This window comes from Bos indicus, chromosome 22, assembly GCF_029378745.1.
Source record: "Bos indicus isolate NIAB-ARS_2022 breed Sahiwal x Tharparkar chromosome 22, NIAB-ARS_B.indTharparkar_mat_pri_1.0, whole genome shotgun sequence".
In the NCBI taxonomy this organism is placed as follows: domain Eukaryota; kingdom Metazoa; phylum Chordata; class Mammalia; order Artiodactyla; family Bovidae; genus Bos; species Bos indicus.
In genome coordinates, this window is record NC_091781.1 from 49,268,996 (window position 1) to 49,291,531 (window position 22,536).

The 22,536-nt window shown below is 51.2% G+C and overlaps 3 protein-coding genes across 7 annotated transcripts in view; 1 reads left to right on the forward strand and 2 right to left on the reverse strand.

Moving 5' to 3' along the window:
• DCAF1 (DDB1 and CUL4 associated factor 1) overlaps window positions 1-9,964 on the forward strand; it is a 92,233-nt gene extending 82,269 nt beyond the window's left edge. For all 5 annotated transcript variants that reach the window (XM_070776624.1, XM_019984439.2, XM_070776622.1 and 2 more), the window contains 2 exons: window positions 5,035-5,287; window positions 8,996-9,964. In XM_070776624.1, coding sequence (XP_070632725.1) covers window positions 5,035-5,287; window positions 8,996-9,054 — 312 coding nt within the window. In that variant the 3' untranslated portion in view covers window positions 9,055-9,964. The remainder of the gene's footprint in view (window positions 1-5,034; window positions 5,288-8,995) is intronic.
• Window positions 9,965-13,448: 3,484 nt separating this feature from the next.
• Window positions 13,449-16,581, reverse strand: RBM15B (RNA binding motif protein 15B). The gene has a single exon (XM_019984442.2). It carries the CDS (start codon window positions 16,467-16,469, stop codon window positions 13,785-13,787), a length of 2,685 nt encoding a protein of 894 aa, XP_019840001.2. The 5' UTR covers window positions 16,470-16,581; the 3' UTR covers window positions 13,449-13,784.
• A 2,074-nt stretch (window positions 16,582-18,655) lies between these two features.
• MANF (mesencephalic astrocyte derived neurotrophic factor) lies at window positions 18,656-22,536 on the reverse strand. The gene is made up of 4 exons (XM_019984946.2): window positions 22,381-22,536; window positions 21,499-21,626; window positions 20,580-20,721; window positions 18,656-19,089 (listed from the first exon to the last, which is right to left on the reverse strand). The coding sequence occupies exons 1-4, from the start codon at window positions 22,463-22,465 to the stop codon at window positions 18,905-18,907; spliced, it is 540 nt and encodes a 179-aa protein (XP_019840505.2). The 5' UTR covers window positions 22,466-22,536; the 3' UTR covers window positions 18,656-18,904.

Sequence of the window (22,536 nt, forward strand, 5' to 3'; positions counted from 1 at the left end):
CTTACATGGCTCAGGGGTGCAGGCACCTGTGACTGGCACCTTTGAATTTGCCTTTTCACTTTAGCAAAATAAACTTAGAAGCCTGAATGGTCGGCTGCCATGTGCTGAGATGGGCCAGCATAAGGTGCCTATACAAATGGTTTTTATTGATTGAAAAAGCTTTATTGATGTAATTTACATATCATAAAAATGGATGTCTTTTGCCTTTATGTTTAAATAAGCTTGGAGATTAACAAAGGATGAACTCGACCACTGTGTTGCTGAATTAAAACATGTAAATGTTTGATTCCTGAGGCTGCTAGTTTGCCAGTCTTCAGGCATTTGATGAAAGCAGATAAGCTACTCACTTACTAAAACTCGTATTATCCAATTTTGGTATGTGTGGTTTTTTTTTTTTTTTAATCGATTCTGTCAACTTTGATGTTGGCTTTCAGGAAAATTATAAAACCAAGCATTAGAATTGGTCATTTGTTCCTAGATTTTGAAAAGCCAATACATTTCAACAAATTATAGTTAATCTTAAATTTATTTAACAAAACAAGGGAATACTGCTTTCTTTTCTCCACTCTGTTCTGGAATCTGGGCACACTGTGAGCTGCGCCTCCTGCGTGCTCCCCACTGCCTAGAAGCGGGTGGGGAGAGTCTTTACTGATTACACATGGGCTGTAAGCTTGGTCGGGGTTCCTGAAAAGCTCCCCCCGCCCACCCTAAGAAATTTCAAATGTAGGTGAATTAGATTCTGCTGGTGAGGAGAGAAAAACACAAGCGTTTTATGATCCTGAAGTGAATCTATAGCTTTTAAAGATTGTTAACACCAAGAACAAGTGTCAGAAGTAGAAGCAGGAGTTTAAATCTTGCAAATATGACATGTTGCCATTTCAGGACAGTAGGCTTAGGTTTTAACTGTATTTTTAAAAAAGCAATCCTAGTTTTTACATAAACGGTTTTAAAAGTAGGACCAGAGATTTGGTTTTTTAAGAGATTGGTTATATTTTTGAAGGCAGTATAGGCTAAAAGCTATTTCTCTTGAAAATAGACGTCTATTTAAGAAGAATGTTGAATGGTGTAGAAACAAATGCTGCACTAATTCAAAACCCATACTAAGTCCTGGAGAGCAAGACAGCTTGAGAGGAGGCGGGCAGGCACGTGTTGGTACCTGTGGAGGGATACCGTGGAGACACTGGGGGTTCACGTCCATACTCCTGCCTTAAAGCCAGTGGTGCAATATCACAGTTAAGTGAGGTTTTTTGGTTTCCCAATACATAGAAATGTTATGTTTACACTGTACTATGTCTATTAATAGTGTGCACTGTGTCTAAAAAAACAGTGTACATAGCTTATTTTATTGGCAAAAAATGCTAACCATGATCTGAGCCTTCAGTGAGTCGTAGTTGTAACATCAGAGATCACTGATGACAGATCTCTATAACCAATATAATAAAAATGAAAAAGTTTGAAATTCTGAGAATTACAAAATGTGGCACGAGACATGAAGTGAGCAAATGCTGTTAGAAAAAAATAGTGGTGATAGATTTGCTTGACACAGGGTTGCTTCAAACCAGCAATTTGTTTTAAAACACGAAGAAACCACAGCATAATTGCAGGAAAACAAGGTATGCCTGTATTCACCTTTTTGGTTGTGTCATTAGGGGTTTTGGGTAGGATCCGTTACTACAGAAAACCGTGACCGAGAACCAGAGGTCAACTTAGATCCATTTTGTCAAGTGGTTCTTCCTTATGGTTACGCCGCAATTCCTGGGCACCTTTCCCAAATCCTCCTGTGGAAGCCTCATTTGTAAAGATTGGTTCTGTCAGCCTGGACGCTGGGTGGAGTTTAGGCATGTTTACTTTGAGGAACTTTCACACTTCTCTGAAATACGCATTCTGATGGCCATACATGAGTAGGAAGCACTAGTGTCATTAAATCATGTTATGTAACAAGAGATTAAGATGTATTTAGGGAAGTTGGCATTAAATGGTTGTTTAGTAATCACTGCTTCTGTTGTAATTCTGCAGCCTGGGCAGCATTATGGAGCGCTCCTGGGTTTTTTACTCTGGGAAGGGATAAGACCACAGAGATTTAGAGAGACTGGAGGTAGACAGGAGCGGGGAGAATGCAGTAGGTGAGTGCAACGAGAGAAGTGCTGGGCACCCCTGTGTGAGGGCAATGGTAGTTCACTGGGTGTTAAGCTGTGCAGGGGGGAGTGACAGCTGTTTGAGATTTCATCTGGTTACTGGAAGAGGTATGGAAAAGGGGCTAGATTTAGAAGGTGCTTTGAGTTCAGTTTTAGAAGTAAGTTTCTGTGGTACAGATGGGTAGAGCTATCTAATGAGAGTTTCAGGATTTGACTTAAAGTTGTAGGAACCTTTATGCCTCGGAGATCTGGTCAGGATGAGGTCAAGATTGGCAGCCCAGTGCAGAGGCCAGGATTGGTCAGGGTCAGTCACTGTAGAGAAGCCCCGTGGTTGGCCGTTCAGGCTTTTGTGTTCCTTTAGGAAGATTCTAGTTACTATAATAGGAGCAACAGGCTTACCGACCACTTAGTATACGCCAGGCGCTTTCCAAGGAGGTTACATACATATATTGCTCCCCCCGCCCCCAACAACACCGTGTGGCTAAGTTGATCGCCCACAGTCAACACAGTGCCAGTAGTTTGGATTCTTCGGGGCAGCCTGGCTCCAGGGCACATACCATCTCCCGTGGAATGCGGTGGGCAGAAGCCGGACTGTCAAGTGTTAGAGGAATAGAAGGCTGAAAGAGCGGGTGAGTGAGTAAGTTGAGGACCTAGAGGCCAGGAGGGCGGGTTCAGGTTACCTTTTTCAAAAGTCTAGGTGGAAGGAGTTTGAAGCCTGTGTGGATTGAGAAGTTTAGCCTTGGGGAAGCCGAATCTCTTCAGAGATGAGAAGCTAGTGCAGACAGACGTGAGGGTGGTTGTGAGTGGAGTGGGCATGAGAAAGGTGCGGTGTGGTAATAAGGACCTGGGCTGGACTGAGGTCAGGAACAGGAAGGAAGGCTGGCTTCTTCCTCACATGAGGCTTGAGTCAGGAAACACCCATGCTTGGCTGGAGAGGGCACCTGAGGGATTGCACACCAGTTGATCTGCTCCCTGAACAGGAGAGGGGAGCGGGTTGGTTTATCTGCAGGGGTTTGGGGCTTTTGGGTAACCACGAAATTGACTTAAGATGGAACCCAGAAGGGAAGAGCTTTGAAATTCTTTCTGTAGAATTTATTAGTTTAAAACAGCCTGGCCCTGAATTCATGTTTCTAAGCCCTGAAAGAGAGGTTTTAGGGAATTAAAACAATACTCTTTGATCTGAATGTGGCTGGAGTTGAGTCAGGATTCTGGCAAGTTGCTTCTTTCATTAAGTAATAATTTTTGGATCACTTTTTGGCCACTCAATTAGTGGAAGCTTTGTTCTGTACATACGAAGGTGAGGGCCTCATTTTACAAAACAGGTACTGAAACCTGCAAGAATGCTCTTAAAATTGCTTCCTCAACTCTCTTTTGGGTTCAACCACAGGATTAGATTTTACCACAGCATTTTGAATAGACCTTGTGAGCTTCTGTTTCATGCTCCAGATTTCAGATTTAAAATTTAGAAAGTGAGCTGATGGTCATTGGGTAGCTGTTCACATGTAGGTGATGTGTGGCGAGGCTGTTCAGCAAGGGTTGCAGGTCGTCCTGGGTTCTGTTCACACACACACACAAACTCTGGTATGGAACGTACTTGTACAGGCATCAGGAATACTGGACTGGGTATTTAAAGTTTTCCCATATAGCTGCCAGAAATTGTTGAAAAGTCTCAATCAGTGGCCAAACAGCAAATCAAAAAGTCTCTCAATGGTGGGTCCAGTTTTTCAGGGTTCGTAGAGCAGAGCTGCTGTGCTGATGCGAGCCTGGTTCACACGACAGCTCATGAGCAGCAGTGGCTGGATGAGTTGTGTGCTTGGGTTTTAAGTGATTGGCATGAAGCAGCACTTTCAACCATGTTTTAAAAATACTTTTTCTGCTGTGTATGGCTTGTTCTGTCGTGCCTTTCATTAGGCTCCGGTTCAGTGAATCTTGTATTTTATTACTGCAGGAATTAGCATCCTGTAGCTGCGGGCAGTGCTCACAGTTGATGTTTGAGCAGCAGGATTAGTGATTGAATGTTGGGAACAGCTGCCATCCCTCGGAAAGCAGAGGTGTCTGTGTCCTCTTGGTTGAAGGGAAACGGTTTGGATTTTGGTGCAAAACTGAAATGCGGCAGATGCCAAAGTATATCATTTCCAAAGCCCAGGGTACCTAGGGCTGAGCATTTCATTAGTTTTCTGCTATCTTCTTACCTTTGGGAAGATCTCTTAAGAACGAAGTATGGACTGTTTCTCTTGCATACTGGGGGTTAGTATGTGGCTTGTAACAGAAAATACGGTGTCTAAGTGTTATATACATGGTAAAAGTCTATTTTGTTGAATATTCAGATCATGGGATGCTTGTGATAGCGGTGTCAGAGGTTTACCCACGGTTTATCTGTGATTATGAAAGATCGAGGACAAAGATTGAAAGGGCTTAGGAGCCAGTGATGCAACTGTATTTGTCTTGTTTTATTAAGCATTGCTTTTTAGATTCCAGGTAGAAGCTTTTATTCCAGTACCTCAGCTGATTTCATTTGATTTGGTTGATGCAAGAGAGAGAGAAGAGCCTCTTTGGGTTTATTATTAGTTAGAAACATAGACTATTGACGGCAGAGACCTCTGTGGAGTGTGTTTATCCATTTCCTTGGAGAAGGGCTGCGTGACGAGTACTGCCTTTGTGGGTGGCCATCCTTGCCTGAGGGAGCGCTTGGGGCCTTGGGGGACACGTGTGCGCCTGTCTCAGCCGTCACTGACGGGTCTCGCTGGCCCGTGAGGCCTGTGCTGAAACCTGGATCACCGCGATCGCTACTGCTTGTTCCCACCGCTGTCCTTTGGGAAGCAGGGGAGAGACTCCCTGTGTGGCCGAGGTGGACTGGGTCTTGGTGTCTTGGCTAACAGACCTCATGCTTTCTTACCAGGAAGAGGAAGAGCAGGAGGAAGAAGACGACGACGAAGACGACGACGACACTGATGATCTGGACGAGCTGGACACTGACCAGCTGCTGGAGGCAGAGCTCGAGGAGGACGACAACAACGAGAACGCGGGGGAGGATGGGGACAATGACTTCTCGCCCTCTGACGAGGAGCTGGCGAACCTCCTGGAGGAGGGGGAGGACGCGGAGGACGAAGACTCAGATGCAGACGAGGAAGTGGAACTGATCCTGGGGGACAGTAAGTCTGGGGCTCACTGTGAGCCTGGGCACCCAGGGGAAGGGCCCTTCCCTGTGCCCACCCAGCCCCGAGGGCAGCCGCACTGGGGTTCTATGCCCGGAACGAGTCGCCGCCCAGGCCCTTGAGGAAAAGTCCTTTCATGGCTCTGTTCCGCTGTGTTCCTGTCGTGACGTCTGGCACCAGTGGTCTCTTATCTCTTTAAAACAAGGGTTGACACTTTGTGTAAAGTCTGGACAGTACATCATTTAGGTTTTGTGGGCCGTTCTCTACTCCTCTCTGCTGTTGCAGTGAGAGAGCAGCCAGAGACAAGGCGTAAATTAATGCTGTGGTTCTGTTCTATAAGTAGCTGATGGGCTTGGTTTGGCCCATGAGCTGGGGTTTGTTGACCTGTTTCAGAGGATAAGCCTTAGCCCGGAAGGCCGAAAGTGCGGTGGCCGAAAGTGGCCAGTAAGCACCTAGGCCATGAGGATGCCCAGTCCCTCGTTCCACGTCCACACCGCAAGTGCTCGTTACAGTGGTGTGCAGCACAGGTACAGAACATCTGCGTCCTCACAGACGACCGTGCTGGTCTAAACCCAACATGTGCAGGCCTCGTCACAGTAGGCGTTTGGTCCTTATAGTCATTGGTGTTTGGTGCTGGGGGAGATAGGGAATGTGTATAAGGTGTGAGGGGTGTGTGTGTGTGAGTGACTCTCCTATTCCAGTGACCTGAATCTGTTTTCTTTGGGATCTTACACATCTAGCTCTTAGGATTGAAGGCAGTTGACTGAAAGGAGACTGTCTTTCTTACATTAAGTCCTCTTGGCCAAGCTGTACTTTGAGGACGCTTTATGGGGCTGGGAGGGTGTACCTTGTATCTATCTGCCCATCTGCTGTTTGCCAACTTCCATTTTTTCATACTTGGAGGTTGAGGTGATTCGGTGAAGGAAGACTTCTCTTCCCTAGCGATGGTCAGAGTGCTAGATAAGAGGGACTAAGGAGCAAGAGAAAAATGACAATATTGATGGGAATAAAAAGGAAAGTTTTACTGATTTGTTTGCCTTCAGTTAAAATTAGGTAGGTCAGGGGAACAGCTGGTACCCCTGACTGACCTAAGAGTATCACTAATGTTTTTCCATTTTCAGTTAATATAACATTTTCATTTGGTCTGTAAAATTCCTGCTGCTTTTAGCGTTTTACTGTTCATTCTAGGAAACTTCTTCTTTCAAGTCCAAGAGGTAATCTGGAAAACCCTGAGTCAATCAGAGAATGTTACTTTAACTTGGTGGGAGTATTTATAACGTGAAAATGCCATTACACATGACAAGCTGGGCTCTAGAATTGTGGTGACATCGAGACGGCTTGTGCAAAGTGTGCGCTCTACTCTTCCTGTTCTGGAGGATGAGAAAAGGCTAAGGAAGGTAGAGAAAGGAGTCCTGTCACCTGACCACGAGGGGGGAGATCGGTGCCTGACCCCTGAGGGTTGTCAGACCTTCTACCTGAGAGTCACTTGCTTAAAGAAGGTTGTGTTCTCTTCATCCAGCTACACTTAGTCCTTACATGTGACATATTATTGACCAGAGACATATAAATACATTTTTAGAGAGGGATACAATTAACATCACCATCCGTAGTTGCTAGATCTTAAAACTAATCAAGGGATAGGACTTCCCTGGTGCTCCAGAGTAGGGCCCTGCACTCCCAATGAGGGGTGTGAGTTCAATCCCAGGTCAGGAAGCTAAGACCCCACATACCTTGTGGCCAAAAAACCAAACTATAAACAGAAACAATATTGTAATAAATTCAATAAAGACTTTTAAAATGCTCCACACTTAAAAAAAAAAAACTGATTAAGGGTTCATTATAAAACTTAGGATTATCATCATTCACATTTTGCTCCATTAGGTTCCCCGCCCCCCCAGCTTATTATAAATGTACATTTATTACTGTTAAAATGTATACATAGTTTCTCAAATAGCTTCTATGATTGTTCAGGTGACATATATACTAGTGTCTCAGATGATAGTTCTTCAGAATATAGTTTTGATTCAGACAGCATGGATATTAGACCAAGACCAAAAACCTTAGTGATTTGACTCTGATAGAGAAAGTGAAAATGACACTCATGGTGATGGAGAAGATTTATAGGTGTGCTTCCCTGGTGAAATAACAGAAATAATTTTTGGACAGCCAAACTAAAAATCGCCAGCTACAGGCGTCAAGTTTCTGCAAAAATTTCCTGGCCAGTAAGGACTTAAGATTCTTAATAGCTCTGCAGCTGATGTTAAGATAGCTTCAGGCAGGTGGGTCTGGCATTGTGGGTTCATAGATCACACACCGGGGGGCTCTTCCAAGGTCTGCCATGGGCCCAGGACACAGTGCTGTCCTTGGGTACCCCCTTCCCTGCTGACATCTCCTCCTGGAGCAAGGAAGCTGCGGAGGAGTAGTTTGTGGTTTAGCCATGTCCGATAGTAGTCTGGTCTCTGTCCTGTCTTCCCCACTCCTTACCAATGAAGTCAGGCCATCTTGTGCTCTGTCAGACCCAGGAACACTGGTTTTTTCAGCCATTACTTTTGCTTACCTTCAGGATTTCATTTTATCACAGCCACACTTTTCTCCATTTTACTTTGTCCAGTTCAGAGACTGTAGCAAGTGAAGGTTTGGGGACATGCCCTTCTCCCTCAGCTGTCCCCCCAGAGGAGGCTCTAAGGTGCCTGGCAAAGGGCCAGTGAGGGGTTCTTTGGAATCAGTGGCTGTCCCTCTTCTCGTGGGAACCCCAGGGCCTGTGGGCATTTGCAGGGCTCCAGCTCAGGACCTGTTGGCCTGTTTCCCTGAAAACCTTGTTAAAATTGTCCCACAGCTTCCTGAGCTGTGAGCAGTCAAACTGGGCACGAAGACCTTTTTTTTTTTTACCTTCACTCAGTAAACATTAGAGCTAGGTACTGGCACACGGTGTATCTGTGTAATTTTGAGGATTCTTTGTTACTTTCACCTCTTCCTCGAGCCTTCCAGAGGGATTCAGTGGTCTGTTCACTGCCTGGTAGGCAGATGGTCAAGCAGAGGGCCAGAGACAGTGCTACCCGTCAGGTGTCACACGTACTCCCTGCTGGTCTAGCTTCTAGGCACCCTTCTCTGATACTGCTGCTTACTCTGGCCTGTATCTTTTTACAAATACGTTCCCTGCAGATTCTATTTAGAAATTCCTATGAATCCTAGGTTGCCTACCTGTGTCTTGATGAAGTCTTCTGAGAACAGAGTGGCTGAGGAGTTGAATGTCATCCTTGACTGGGAGCAGCCTGCCTTTTTTAGGGGTCCTGGGGGCTTGGCAGCCTCTGCCCAGGGACTCCAGAGGCCAAAGGACCCCTTGGGCTCAGTCACTCACCCCACTTTCAGGCCCACCCCTTTGCAGCCACTTGAAGCACCAGGGGTAAGAGCTCCAGAGGGCACTTGCCTGCCTCTCTAGGGCTTGAATTTCAGGCAGGACGAACCTGTAGGAAGCAAGATGGCACCACCGAGCCAAGTCTTTTGAAAGGGAAGCAGGAGACCCCAGGGGTAACCACCACTGCCAAAATAGTATAGTCTCCAGAGCCAGCTCCAAGGAGATAATTGGAGTGTTTTCTTCTTTCTGGAACCTGGTAATGAACCTTGCTCAGGCATAAATGTGTATGCAGGTGCTTTCTTCCTGGAAGCCTCGTGTGTAATCCAGTCTCTCTTCTCCTTACCTTTCAGCCGACAGCTCTGACAACTCTGATTTGGAAGATGACATCATCTTATCTCTAAATGAGTGAGGAGTCAGCACGACGTGGAAGATTCTTGGCAGGAGAGAAACCGAGTCAGATTAATTCAGAACATCTTCCGTTCCCTTTCTCCCAGGGCTCTCTTAAGGAACTGCATGCCCTGGCCCTGCATTCAGAGAATTATGGTTTAGAAGGACTCTCAGATTCCAGTGAGACTCTAAGAACAGTAACAACCACAAAAAGACAACAGGGGTTAGGCCCTGCTCTGCTTTCCCTTCTCCTAGGATGGACGTATCTTTCCTCAAGGGAAAAAAAAAAAACAAACATGTCTCTGGGGTTATTTCACAATATATTTTCTTTGTATAATGTTCTTTACTTAAAGAACAAGAAATAGTTTTTTATAAAACTTTAAAAAGAAAAAAAAAAGGCATTTATAACTGAGGGTATGAACTTATATCCACCAGGTCTGTCCCTGCACTTCATTTTCTATGAAAGAAAATGATGTCTAAAGAACAATAGAGAGGCATTTTTACACACATATTTAAATGAAAAGGAAAATCGTGGTTTCTTAAATTGATAAGGATTAAGAATATTTTATTATAAATATAATATATGATTTTTTAACCTGTTTTGTTGCCTCATATGCCGCCAGGTTAATCTGTTTTCCTTCGTGCCAGAGGTGGGGAGAGGCGCTGCCTGTTCGCTGAGTAAATGCCTAGGTTCACCAGCCTTCACGGCTTGGGGGCAGCAAGGTCATTGTGGATATTGGTTTTGTGGAGTTGAGGGAGCTTAGGATATAAGTTCACTCCCTCTATTTTTCTTTGTGATTCAGTTTTTCAAAAATCTTTTTTTCTTCCTTTCTCCCCAATGTGGAAATTACAAATCAAAGGCCTTTTTTCTTTAATGTAAAGTGTATTTATTTAAAAAAAAAATACAGAATAAAACTACAAGTCTGTCTTTGCTTGTTTGTGGCCTTTCCCTGTTCTCTTTTACTGAAGTGGGGTGGGGTCCCTTACCTTGCAGCTCTAGCCCAGGCAACATACAAGATGTCTCCCCGAGAGGCAGCCCAAGATGGGGTGAGCGCACGCTCTGCCCAAAGCACTCTGGGGAGAGAAGCAGCCTTGTCAGCACCAAGCCCTGGTCTGCTGGCACGGGGCAGAGGGGGTCCTCAAGGCACCACCCACCATGTGCCACCCCTCTGCCCCCGCCGTGTGTCCTGGGCTCTGAAGCAAGATCCCGATTCCGGTGTGGGGGAGCCGGAGTGTTAGGGGCCCACCTGGGATGCTGTGAGCCACGAGCTGACGGGCCTAAGGAATGGAAGCCTGGTGGCCATCACTGTTACTGTTTTCTTAAAGGAGTACCAGCAGAGACCCTGGCAGTTTGGGGGCAGCTGAGGCTGGGTTAGCAGGTATTCACTGGCTTCACAGCTGGCCTTGTGGTTAAACTGTTCCCACCAAGTAAAGCACCAAACGCTCTTAACCTGTTAACTTACCCGCCTCATCCCCTTCTTTCCCACAAGTAGGAGACCCTACTCTCTCCCCCCGAGTTTACCCAGTTTCTGTTGTAGGCATTTGTTAAGAGATTTTTCTCCGTTTGCTGAGATAAGAGGACAAATCTGTGAAGTAAACAAGACGAGACGGCTAAACCTCACTGGGGGCCGGTAAAGAAATCCCCGCTGGGCTTCGGAACACCACAGAGCGCTCACACACCGAAGCGGGCCTGTGTCGCCAGGCACCTTGTGATCCTCTGGAGGGCAGAGGGCTCGGCTCGTAAACTGCTTCATGCCTCAGCTGAAATGGATTGCTGACACCTAACCGGTAGACTGGTCTGACTGATGGTGCATTACAGGAAAAAAGGCTAAAAGTCAAGAAGCACTAGAAGTACTGTTATTCTAGTCATTAACTCAGCCGAGCCCCGGTCTCCCTGAACTCCGCCAGCAGCCCTCGAGAGCACCCACCCACAGGTCTCTTGGGTGGAGACGGGGGCCTGCAGTAAGAAAGCAGGATCCTGGTCGACCTGACAACACACCCTTAGGGAAATGCCCCGGGGAGGCAAAGAAACATCAGCCCTCCTCTTTATCTGCCAAGGCCGAAGATCTCAGTCCCTTAGGAAGAAACATGCAGAACGTACCAAACCACCAATGAGGCAAATTTCATCTCCTCTTGGTTTTTGCCTTTAAGCCACACCTCAGGTAGGAACCCCAGGTGGAGGCACTGGTTGCCTGCAGTTAAATCGTTCTCCCTGTGGGGGAAGCATCCTAAATCCGTGGGGATGGCGGAGGGAGGGGATATACACACACATACACACTTATGACTGATTCGTTCTGCTGCATGGCAGAAGCCAGCACAACACTGTAAAGCAATTATCCTCCCATTTTAAAAGACAAAAGCGGAAGGAAGGAAAGAGTTGAGAGTCTGAGGCAGAGAATAATCACAATGCAGGAAAACTCTAGTTCAGTTTGGGGCCAGAGAGCACCTATGCCTGAAAAAGGGCGAACAAGGCACGGGTTCACGTGTCCTCTCCAACCAGACTTCATAGCAGTTTTCTGTTTGGGGAAAGCCAGGTAGTGCTCTGGGTCCTGACCACCTGCTCTACGAAAGAACAGCCCAAAGACAGGGCAGCAAAGCGGCTCCGGCCTATGATCTGGGCTTTTGTCCAGACTTCACCTGCTTTAACCCTGAAGACTTGGTGGTAAAGAACGCGCCTACCAGTACAGGAGATCCCTGGGTCGGGAAGATCCCCCAGAGGATGGTATGGCTACCCATTCCAGTATTCTTGCCTGGGAAGTCCCAGGGACAGACGAGCCTGGCAGGCTACAGTCCATGGGGTTGCACAGAGTCGGACACGACTAACGCCACCGCCTGTTCTAGGCATGATGAGGCCACTCCGGCTTCCAGTGCTTCCCACTGCCTGTCTGCATCCCACACTGCTTTGCTCAGATACCTGGCAGAAGTGGCTGAAACTCAAGTATAAACACACATTCAACACTTCCTGTGTTTCAGATTATGAACGCGCTTGTTCATTAGCAACAGCTGAAGCCCAGGGAGCAGTACTTCCCCAGGCACCTTCCTTCCCGTTTAAATCTCTAAGGTCTCAAAAAGTCACCTCTTTCACTGTTCTTGTGGAGAGGCCTGTATTCTCCGTGAGGTCCGCAGTAAGCCCCAGCCTCCATCTCACAAACTTGCTCTCAAAACATCTCCGCTGTCACCTGCGCTGTCTCGCGGCAGTCAGGGTAGTGATCAAACCTAGAGAGGGGACAGCACGTCAACAGACCCCGCGGTTCTGGTCTCCTGGGGGCTCATTTCCCTTCCTGGAGCGCCTCTGCTCCGTCAGCCTTGACAGTGAAGCTTTCGGACCATCTAGACTGGCACAAACATTTCAACAAAGTGGGCTGTTCTATGGTGGCCACTGCTGTGTGACTGATGTCCCTCCCTGGTCCCTGACACTGCTGGCTTCATCTGCCACGCTGGCCATGCTGCCTGTAGAGACACGTGGTCAGAGAACTCAGGGCTGTCTGCAAGCCATCTTTCCCTCCCCAGCCTGCATGGCTTTTGCCCGACACCTCAGCAACTGTGACATTTCCCCAGAGAGGGACCCCATTTCCCAGTGGTCCCCACCTCAGCAGTATCAGGGCAGGAGGCCCTAGGCACCTGCGCCCACCCTGCCCCTGAGGAAGTTATGTCAGTTTACAAGAGCATCTTCCTAACCCACTGTCTTCCGTCAAAAACTCTTCAGGCCAGGGATCCCGTGTCCCTCACTCTGCTCCAGTGGCCAGACAGAGGCCCACACCAGCCCTGAATGATCATAAGAAAAGCCAGAATTCACAAGCACTGGGAAAAGTTCAAGGATTAACCAAGGAAAGTGGCCTCCCACCCTCCACTCCAACGTCTGACCACCAGTGCCCCTCGGAGTCCGAAGGAGCGCTGTCTCCACCTGGGTATCCCCGGGCTGCTGCATTAAGGGGAGAAGGGAGGCTAACAAGAGGAGGAAGCTGGGCACATCCAGGCACCAAGACCCCAATACTGCACTGCTCCTCCCATGACTACCACACCACGACTAAGGTCTACCTGCTTTCAGAAACGCCTGTCAACCAGGTGCTTTGTTCAACCCCAAAGACACGCACACTGTTCATGGCAGGAACACAAAAACTGCCACAGCGGCTAGCTAGACTTAGGCTTAACCCCTTCCTGTGCAATGGGCTCTGTGGAGGCTGGCATGGCAGGGTCTGAAATGAAACCCACTTGCTCTCAGACCAAATTAGAAACCCCTGTGAATGGAGCCCCGCCTCAGCCCCAAGAGCTGGGGGCTGACAGGCACCAGAGCAGCAGGGCTGGGAGACACGCTGGCAGTGGAAAGATGCCGGAAGGCATCTGTGTGCAGGCAGCGGGGGACAGTCTTCCATCCTTTGAGAAAATCATGTGATTAAACCAGGACTCTGAACAGGATTAAAAATCCATCCTCTGACAAAGGCTTTACTGACAATTTTCCATACAGTTAGTCAAAAAATAAAAAAATACAGAACACAGCAGACAGTATTTCATACACTAGAAGCCGACATGACAGGAGTCCCTTCTCATCACGGTAAAAAAAAAAAAACCCAAACCTAAGAACTTAGTTTTTGGTGGGGAGATAGGACTTTGGTCCCCTACCAAATGAAATGGAGTAACCCAGCAGAGAATTCAAATCAAGGGTGTAGTATGGGCTGGGGGGGCAGGGCAGCAGTGGTCAGATTTTAAAATAACTGCTTTAGTGACAAACAGGCTGGAAAAGCCAGGCTCGGGCTAGGCTGTGTCTCTCACTATAACTATCACCATGTGCTCCTCCTCTAGCTTGCCCAATGTCCTCAGCGCTGACTGGAGGTACTGCTGTGAGAAGTCACAGGGCGGGAAGGCGTAGAGCATGCCTGTGCTGTCTCTGCCCTTGGATCCACCCACTGGCAGGCTGATCACCCCTGCAGCCTGCTTCTGTTTCAAGTAGGAGACCAGGTTCCTGAGAAGCCGCCTCTGTAGGCCAGGCTCCACCGTCGGCATCCCCTCAGAGCCAGGCCCACTGGGGGTCGCCTGGGTGGCCAGGAGCACTGCGTAGCCATTGGGGCTCCCCTGCTTGATGCGTCGTGTGACCTCATCGAGCTTGGGTTGGTCCAGGCGAAGGCGCTGGGCAATCTTCAGCTGGGTCAGCTTACTCCCGGAAGTATGGTCTTTGAGGAGACTGCTGATCACCCCCTGGTCCCCCTCTAGGATGTGCATAGATGTCGGGAAGCAGCTGTTTTTCAACACCAGAAGCCCGTTCCAACCCAGCTGCAGCGTCTGGGCATACTCTGAAAGATTCTTGAGCTTTTTGGTCTCGTGTTTTGGCTCTTCCAGAGGCTTGGGCTCAGCCTCAGTGGTCCGATGATTGCGCTCGCTCTCTCGGGTCTTCTTCCCGTGGGAAGAGTCGGGAGCCTCGTGGTGGTGGTGGTGGCTCCGCTCCTCCGCCCCGTGTCGGCTGTTGCTGAGGGAGTTGCTGCCGGACTCCTTGGTCCCTTCACTGGAATGGTTTTCCTTGCGGCTACGCTCCGGGGTGCGGTCGGAGCCTCGATCCGCAGGCTGCCCACCACCCTTGGTCCTGCTCCGCTCCTCATAAGGGGAGTGGGTGGCCCTTCCGCGATCACTGGAGAGGCTCCGGCGCTTCCGCCTGTCCTCCCAGGCCTTGGGCAGGCCCCGGTCCCCATCTCCTCCCCAGCGCTCACCACTCCGGCTGCGCACTGAGCGGCTGTAGCCCTCGAGGCTGTTTCGGCGGTCAGAGCTTTTACTGGGGCTGGTCCAGTCCCCTTCCAAAAATGTCCGCTCTCGATCTGAGTACAGGAGGTGTGGAGGGGTCCTGTCCCGCACCCGCAGGTCGGCATCCAGGTTCCGGTGCCGGGTATACCCGTCGGGGAGTAGCTCATAGTGCACAGGGAGGGGAGAGGGCTGGTACTGCTGGGGATACCGAGTCTCCTCTGCTTTGGCAAAATCCACGCGCAGCCTGCGGTCAGGACCCCCCAAGGGAAAGCCCCTCATTTTAGCACAGGCGGCCTGGGCTGCGTCCAAGCTCTCGTACTGGATGTAGGCAAAGCTATCTCCCTTGACATGATCAATGGTCCGAATGCTCCCAAAACGGTCAAACTCCCGGGCCAGAGCCGCCAGTGAGGTGTTAGGTCCCAAGCCACCCACCCAGAGGCGCGTAGTGGGGTTGGCCTTGCCGTACCCTATCTTAATGGGATTGCGGCCTATCACCCGACCCGACATGCCCACCTTGGCCCGGTGGGCCATGTCTAGGTTCTGGAACTTGAGGAAGGCATACGCACCGCCCTGCCCACGGGCGGGTCTCTTGATGACCACCTCCTCAATGATGCCGTACTTCTCGAAAGCCCGTCGCAGCTCCACCTCTGACACGCTGTGGTCCAAATTCCCAATGAAGAGGTTGCGCGTGGCCCGCTGGTCGTCCTCGGGCATCAGGTCCTCCTCGCACACGGCCGGGTAGCCGTAGGGTCGCCCGCGGTCGTCGTATAGCCCGTAGTAGTCCAAGGCCCGCTCCCGGGACAGGCCTACGGCGGCGGCGGCCGCGGCCGCATCTAGAGCAAAGGCTGCGGCAGCGTGGCGGGCGCGGGGCTCCCGCAGCGGAGGGGCGGCAACCGGGGACAGTGAACGCTGCTTGTACTGGTAGCCGCCGTGCAGCGGGAGGTAGCCGAGCGGGTCGGCGGGCGCGGGCGGGCCCGGGGGCGGAGTGGAGGCGGCGGCGCTGCTGCTGCTGCTTCGCCTGCTGCTCCCGCCGCCGCCGCCGCCGCCTCGCAGGTACACGGGCTCCACCTTGAGCGGACGGTCGTAGAGCAGTAGCTGGCGGGCCAGGGCGTGCTGGCGGGCCTCACGCGCGTCCTGCGGGTGCCGGAAGTTCACGTAGGCCACGCGGCCCAGCTCAGGCGTGTGCGACAGGCGCAGGCTGATCTCGCCGAAGCGCTTGAACTGGTGGAAGAGCCGATCTTCGAGGTGCTCGGCAGGCAGCGCGGGGCTCAGGCTGCTGATGAGCAGCGTCTTGTACTCGGGTGCTGCCGCTGAGGAGCCGGGACCCGTGGGCTCGGCCCCGGGCGGCGGCGGAGGTGGCGGTAGTGGAGATGCGCGGGGCGACGCGCCCGAAGCGCCTGGGTCCCCTGAGGCCTTGCCGCCGCGTCCCCCGCCGCCGGCGCCCGAGCCTGAGGAGCGGCCGCTGCTCGCACGGTGATTCGCGTCCCCGGCGCCTCGGCCGTCGCGATGCCCACCGCCGCTGCCCCCGCTACCGCGAGGTTTGTCGCGGGCCCGCGTTGGAACGGGGTGCTTGGCGCCGCCCGAGGCCTTGTGCGCCGCCCGCCGCCCGCCCGCCTCCGCCTCCCGTTCGCGCTCCCGCGGCCGTTTGGCCGACGATGACGAGCCGCGCCCGCTCGGGCTGGAGTCTCGCTCGCTCTGCCTCTTCATGGCGCCGGCGCGGCTGGCGGGCGGGCGGCCCGCAGGCCCCTCACAGCGGCGGCGGCGGCGGCCGAGGAGGCAGCGCCCCCGGCGCCGCCATCTTGGACAAAAGGACTCGGCGCGGCGACGGGGCGGGGCGGGAGCTGCGCTGAGGGCCTGGGCGCCGCGTTATCAGGCTGCGCCGGCCCACCACGTGACCCCATGAAGGGCGGGGCGAAGGCAGCGCCGGGCGTGCGTCATCGGGCTGCGCCGCCCCGTATCACGTGACCCTGTGGCTAGCGGGCGAACCCGCCCGCACTGTGAGCTCTGGCGCCACCGTGCGGATGGCGTGGCCGAGGCTGGGGCTCCACAGAAATTGGAGCTCTGGAGAGGGACAGAGGCCTCGCAGGTGCGGGTATGCCAGGCCTTGAACTTTATGGGATATTCCAACCCCAGGACTAGGTTTGGGTGACCACCCCCAAGCCCTGCCTTGGCATCTACTGACTGGGTCCGGCATTAACAACCCAAACCCACACCCCGTATCTCCAGTATCCCCTGCGTTCATGTTCACTTGTGGCAGCCGCCCGAAAGGCCTTGAGAATCATGGCTATGCACTCAGAAGACGGCGAGACCTGTTGGGTCCCTGGCTGGGCACAGAAATCCAAAACCTATGGTTTCTAGGGTGGGAACAGGCTCCTTAGAGCAACGGGCCCCACCCTCCGCTTGGGCATTCGAGTACACTGAGGGCTGTAAGGGAAGGGTCACAGAGCCAAGGGTGAAGAGAAGGCCGAACTCAGCGGCTACCCAGTTTGCCATGCTTACCTCTCCTTGGCCAGTGCTCTCGCATCCACCTCCAAGGTGGTGACATGAAGGGGAAATCCTGTTCGGGTGCCAAGCCCCCTCAGGGCAACTTTCATTTTCCATGGAGAGTTAACCGGAGGCTTCACAGGACCTGACCCAACTTAAGCCACAGAAACCGTGGCATGGGGAAGAGCGCATGCGCATCTTCTGCCCTCCCACGACCAGAAGCCTTTGCGAGGAGCGCCTGCAGCAGCTAACGCAGGTGCACTAGATTAACGTCTTACAAGAAACACCTGTTAACGTTCCAGGTCTCCTAGGCGGCTTCCAGGAGTTAAGCCTTTTAAAGATAACCTTGGGGATCACCCTCTGGTAGCAGTTGGGCTGTCTTCCCTGTTTGGTGTAGCTTGGAGGACACAGAGGCCACCAGAACACAGCTGCTAGGTTGAAACAGCTCCATCTACTAAGATTTCTGGTTCTAGCCATGCAGTTTCTCAACACCTTTCAGGGGCTCAGAAAACTTTGCTTGTCTGATCATAACAGCCCATCTAATTCCTCCAAGTAGGGAGCACCTGGCCTAAGAAGTGCATTCTTAAACTTTCTCAGACATGAAAATTGTGGGCCTTCTGCTCACAGCCATTAGTGGACGCCACAGCCAGCTGAGGGCCCTTTACCTTGGCAACCTGAATTTAGGAACCGCACAAATGACGTGACCCGAGGTCAGAGCATGCACGCACTGTTTCTTAGCCCTCCCCTTGTGGTGGTCTCTGAGGGCATGAGCAACAGTCCACTGAGTCACAGTTCATGCTGGTCATTGGGTTTCCCACGCACCAACCCCCAAAAGAGCAAGTAAAAACCAGACTCCAGGGACACCCTTTCAGGACTTCAACTGTTAAGCTTATCTTGGGTAAACAAAGGCAAAAGACAGCCTCTCTCTGGCTCTTTGTACAAACCAACTCCTGCCAGTTTTGCAAAATCCCGACTAGGTACCAGAGGCTTAGGGTTGACACTGGACCACAAACTGAGTTGAGCAAGTAGATGGCCAGATCTGGACAGTGACTGATGGAGGTAGCCAGGCCACGAGTACTTCAGAAATGTGACAGCACTGAACTACTCAGCTACTGAAGTCATCATTGCAGAAAACTGCGTTAAACCTCAGTCTTGCTTGCAACCCAGTCCCCTCTCTAGATAGTCCCTATGGGCTGCGGGTTATCAAGACCCACCTCCTCCCTGAGAACCTCTCCACTCTTGCACAGCCCAACAGGCCCCTTGTCCTGTCCTGGCATCCCAGCATTGACTGGTGGTTGAGGGACAAATGTGAATATACCTGAAAACTCTTTGTAAACCGGAAAGCATAAACCGGTGAAATCGTCATCATGGGTAAAACCCTATTTCAGTATTCACTTTAATTCTTCAAGGACAGCTAGAAATTTTCTTCCTTTAATAAAAAAATCCCAGACATACTTTGAAGTCCTAGAGTAAATGGGCAACAGAACAAAGTGAATCTCCCCCAAGGGGACGCTGTACACCCAGCATCATCAAGAAAGCTCCAGGCTTCACACCTGACTTTGTCAGGAGCCTGCCTAAAAAATAAATTACAAAAAGGCTGTTTGGGGTAGACACAAATGAAGTGTTTTCTCCCTCAGGAGCAGCAGGGATCGAGCCGACTACAAATCAGTCCGTGAACTAGCTGCCTTGGGAGCATATTTAGGCATCAGTTCATTAATCTTCCGGATGTAGTCAGACTTTTCCGCACAGCCTTTGCACGTCTCCCCCCAGTCGTCCAGGATCTTCTTTAGCTCTTTAACTCGGAGCTTCTTCAGGTCCACTGTGCTCAGGTCGATCTGTTTGTCTGGAGAAAAGAGCAGGGAGAATAACCAGCTGGGTGGGAGCAACTGTGGACCCCAGCAGTCCTTGCACAGCCAAGCTGTCACTTAAAACCAGCAGACCTACTGACTGCAGGGAGAGACGCATGCAGCTGTGTCAGTGCCCAGTGCCCCAGGAGGGGAACTGGCCCAGCCCCTTCACCAGGAAGGCGGGTCTCACGCTGGCAGTGTGAGTAACCCCAGTTACTCACTGGCAGTCTGTGACACCCCAGACATGCAGTGTCAGCAGGGACAGATGGAGGCCATGTGGTCCTTACAGAAGGAACCTTCTAGGAGGAATATGGCGCCCACTCCAAGTGCCTCTTACTAAACGTCACGGTAGAGCCCACAGCACTGGAGAATGAGAGTTCTAGGGTGACAGAGCAGACAGATCCCCTAGCCTCAGTTTCCCAACACAGACCCTGGTCGGGCTCTTGAATTAGGAGCCTACTCTCCATGACCACCTGTGATCACAGAGAGACCTTCTGCCAGAAGAACTGAACTAGGATCACTCTCAGAAGACCAGTATCCTTGACACAATGGGGTAAAATGCAGCCCTTGGACACTCAATTCATGGTAAAACATGCTGGTGCTGTTTCAGTTTTAAGGAAGAGAACAACTCTTCCTGGCCCCAATTCTTTCTGAAGACCTGAACTCTTTTTCCCACTGGAAACTTCTTTGGCAAAAGAGGTGCTGTGTGCCCACAACCTTAGGCTTTCCTGTTGGGACACAGCTGTTCTTTTCAAAATAGTAAAAGTCACTCAGCCTTCAGAGTGTGCAGTCAGGACAAGCTTATTAAAGCCAAGTCAGACGACATGGCTTCTCTGCTCAAATCCCAACATTCTCATCTTCCCTCAGACTAAAACCAAGTCTTCACCAACATGCAAGGCCCTCTATGACCTGCCCACACACCTGTCATGGCACTGGCTGCCTTTACATCTGCCTGTGTCCTCTGCCTGAAATTCTCTTCCCTGAGCTGTGCCAGTGGCTAATCCCCCACCTCCTTTTCAAAGTCTGTTGAAATGTCACCTCCTGGGCTTCCCTGATAGCTCAGTTGGTAAAGAAGCCACCTGAAATGCAGGAGACCCCAGTTCGACTCCTGGGTCAGGAAGATCTGCTGGAGCAATGTGGGAGACCTGGGTTTGATCCCTGGGTTGGGAAGAGCCCCTGGAGAAGGGAAAGGCTACCCACTCCAGTATTGTGGCCTGGAGAATTCTAGGGACTGTACAGTCCATGGGGTGGCAAAGCGTCAGACACGACTGAGTGACTTGCACTCTCACTGAGGCCTATTCTGACCTCCATGCACCAGGATGCAGGGTTGAGTCTGTGCCCCTGCCATTTACCACCACTAACCTTGTTACATCACTCACTCATGAAGACTCTAGTTTATCACCTGCCTTCCCCAGCTAGAAAGTACACTTCATTAATGCCTGAGCACAGAGAGAGTTCAGCGTTGGTTAAATAATGCCACACTCACCATACTTTAGTTCACAGATCTGACTGTCTTTCTTCTTGAGCTTCTCACAGATCTTCTCCACAGGGATGTGGTGGGACAGGGGCTTGGACACCTCGTTGATGATCTTGGTGGCTGCATCCTCTGTGGCCCCAATGTAGTAGCACTGTGGCAAGAAAGGAGAATGGCCTTCAGGAGGTGCCCCTTAAGAGCTATCTCCTCCAAGGCACACTGACATCTCAAAACATCTTCTGTCTCTGCCAGGACTTCATTTTCCCACACTCCGCCTGTACTGGAAGTCAGATTCAGCATAAACCCCAGGCTCTTAGTACACACTTGGTCCCAGAGCTGACAGCCACCAGATGAATTTAAAAGTCACCGAGGTTCAAACCTTTAAACAGAAAGACAGACAAACCAGAGACTGCCAGGGAAGCTGAGGCTACCAAAACTATTGTTTCATTAGAATTCAGCCCTAGCCTCCCCTGTGCCCATTCCGTCATCATCGGTCCTCACTCATGCCAAGATTGCTCTGGCCTCTGGGCACTCACATTGGCTGTTCCCTCTGCTGTGACGTTCTTTCCCCCTCCATAATGATGACCCTGTCTCAGAAAAATTCTTGACTACTAAGTTAGCACCCACCCTCTCTACCATACCCTCCTGGTCCATTTTCTGCACAACTTGCATCCCACCGCATTATTTGCCTGTCACTGCTCTCCCCTGATATTTCCTGTGTCCAGCACACAGTAGGTGCTTAATCAACACTAAGAGGATAACATCCCAACGGCCGAATACAGAAAACACTGCAGACCCACATTAGTTCACTGACAGAACAGCTGGTCTCCTCAATAGACAAGTGGGCGGGGTCTTGTATTTCCAGGCCTGGGAAGTGGATACTTAAAACGCTGGCCAGGGCCAGCCTGGGGAGGGCCAAACAGCTACTTACCAACCGATTCTCTTTGCCTCTTGCTTCACGGCAGAACTTTATAAGTTCTTTTTCAATAGAGGCTGGAGAGAATGTGACATCTCTGTCTTTGAGGTCCTGGTAAAATCTTCCCAGATAAGAAATACAAACTGAAAAAGAGAAAGAAGGAAGATGCTCCAGTCATCACCAAATTGCAGGCCAATTCAGTAGGCGGGAACTCCAGCAGCAATTTTAATAAGAGACACGGAGAAAGGGGAGTTTTTCTACCACTGGATTTTCTCGGGTGCCCACAGGTAGACAGAACCGTGCTCCGGGTTGCTGGGTCCCCGAGTACACCCAGGGGATGCGGGGAACGAGCATCACCTAATGACCCACAAACGGCTCTTCCCTGCTCTTTCCATAAAGTTTAAACCGAGACTGAACACGTGTCCTTGAGATAGGCTCACTGTGACCTCATAAATGGACAATCTAGAGGCCGAAGAGAAAAAAACGATGCAAATGCTACTCATTTCCAAATGCAACACCGAACCCCAACGTGAATCTTTGCAACCCTATCACACCAGGCGCGGTGCCCACGGGCGGCCCTCAGGACACCCCACCTGAGCCAGAACCGCTCCCAGGAGCTTCTGCCCAGTGATGGTAAAGGACCAAAACTCCGGCGTTATCTCAGTTTCAGGCCAAATTGTCTGTACGATCTAGTCCTAACTTTCTCGTCAGACCAATGTTTTTTAGGCCCAGAAAATGTTTTCTAGACCCGGCGTTGGTCCCTCCTCTAGCAGACCCCACTGGGGCCGGCCGCCCTCGCCCGCATTAGCCCCGGCCTCTCAGCCTTTCGGTGGTTTGGTTGAGTTCAGCGGCGCCGCCAGGCCGGCCACAGAGCTCGGACCCCCAACTCCGCCTTACCTTCGCAGTCACCCTGTCGCAGCGCCCGGCTGGCCGGCAGCACGCTCAGAGCCAGCGCCACGGCCAGCCCGTGGGTGGCCCACATCCTCCACAACCCGCCGCCGCTGCCGCCTTCGCCGGACTGAACCGCGCCCGCCGTGCGGCGCAGCCCCCAGG